The sequence below is a fragment of the Salvelinus sp. IW2-2015 genome, unplaced genomic scaffold, assembly GCF_002910315.2.
Source record: "Salvelinus sp. IW2-2015 unplaced genomic scaffold, ASM291031v2 Un_scaffold15005, whole genome shotgun sequence".
NCBI lineage: Eukaryota > Metazoa > Chordata > Actinopteri > Salmoniformes > Salmonidae > Salvelinus > Salvelinus sp. IW2-2015.
Genome location: NW_019956260.1, coordinates 1 through 1,229, shown reverse-complemented (window position 1 = coordinate 1,229; position 1,229 = coordinate 1). Strand labels below are relative to the sequence as shown.

At 53.7% G+C, this 1,229-nt stretch overlaps 1 protein-coding gene across 1 annotated transcript; it reads left to right on the top strand.

Annotated features, from left to right (window-relative positions):
• Window positions 1-6: 6 nt before the first annotated feature.
• LOC112080297 (probable basic-leucine zipper transcription factor Q) lies at window positions 7-1,219 on the top strand (the record flags this gene model as incomplete). Its single annotated transcript, XM_024146030.1, has 3 exons — window positions 7-545; window positions 681-848; window positions 1,095-1,219. Coding segments are annotated over exons 1-3 (629 nt in total), but the record flags the coding sequence as incomplete, so codon positions are not given.
• Between the last annotated feature and the right edge of the window lie 10 nt (window positions 1,220-1,229).

The following is a 1,229-nucleotide window of genomic DNA, read 5'->3' as shown; positions in this document are numbered from 1 at the left end:
GCCCCCAGTCCAGGGACCCCTTTTCTGCTTTGCACAAGCCCCCCCGGCCCACCTCTGCTGCTCCCGAGGGCACCCCCAGTTTTAGAGGCTCACCTCACCCCAACCAGCCTCCCTCACTCCCCCCGTCGTCCACCCCTGTGGGGGACCCTCTCTCTGGGAAACCCTCTGGACCGCATGGGTTCAGCCGGGGCCCCAACATAGCCTATCAAATGGCCCAGCAACAGCAACAACAACAGCAACAACTCCAGCAACAACTCCAGCAACAACTCCTCCAACAACAACAACAGCAACAACTCCAGCAACAACTCCAACTCCAGCAACAACTCCAACAACAACAACAACAACTCCAACAACAGACTCAGACTATAGGTGCCGACTTCCACTCCAGGATGCCCCCCCTACAGGACCCCACAGCCCCCCGCCCCCCGGAGGCACCTCACCCGCCGGGGGCTATGCCCGGTGCCCAGGAGATGCCCGACATGTCAGCAGTTCAGGATCCTTCACTACTGGGCCTCAGCCCCTCTGAGTTGGAGAAGCACAGACAGGTACATGCTCTATTTGATGAGGATCTCCTTTATTCCACCACAGGGCTTCTGAATCTTTCAACATCTACAGGTAAATATTTGTCATTTTTTTGTCCTGACGACCTCTGGCCTGTATTTCTTATTTTCCTCTGATAGCGACAGAAACTGAGGGAGTTTTTGATCCGGCAGCAGATGCAGCGAAACTCAATCCGGCAGGAGAAAGAGGCCGCAGCAACCAGCAGTGCTGCCACCGGTTGGCCTGGAGGAGACATGGCAGCCTATCAGCAAGACAAAGCCCACCGTGCTCCACCACCCTACCCACAGGTACACTGTTCTATGTCAAACAATGTCTGAAATCAACTTGGGTTGTGTTCAAAAATGTTTTGAAACTGGGAGGCAGTACCTGTCCAATAAGAATGCTTTTTTTGTCCTTCCCCATTGCAAAACGTTTTGATACAGTTAGCCCTACTGAACCCTTCTCAGCGGGTTCTTAGTATTTTGTTTTAAATGCTCCTGAGGGGATTGATAGTTTTTGAATTAATAGTAGGTCCTTGTTGTTTGTCCCTGTAGGACCGTGCAGTTACTGCTGCTGGTGCCCAGGCATCATTGGCAGGGAAGATGCCCCATGCTGTGGGTCCCATGGATGTTGGCTGTCCGCCACCCCCAGGGACCCCTGCCATGATGGACCCCAACCAGCTCAGGTAT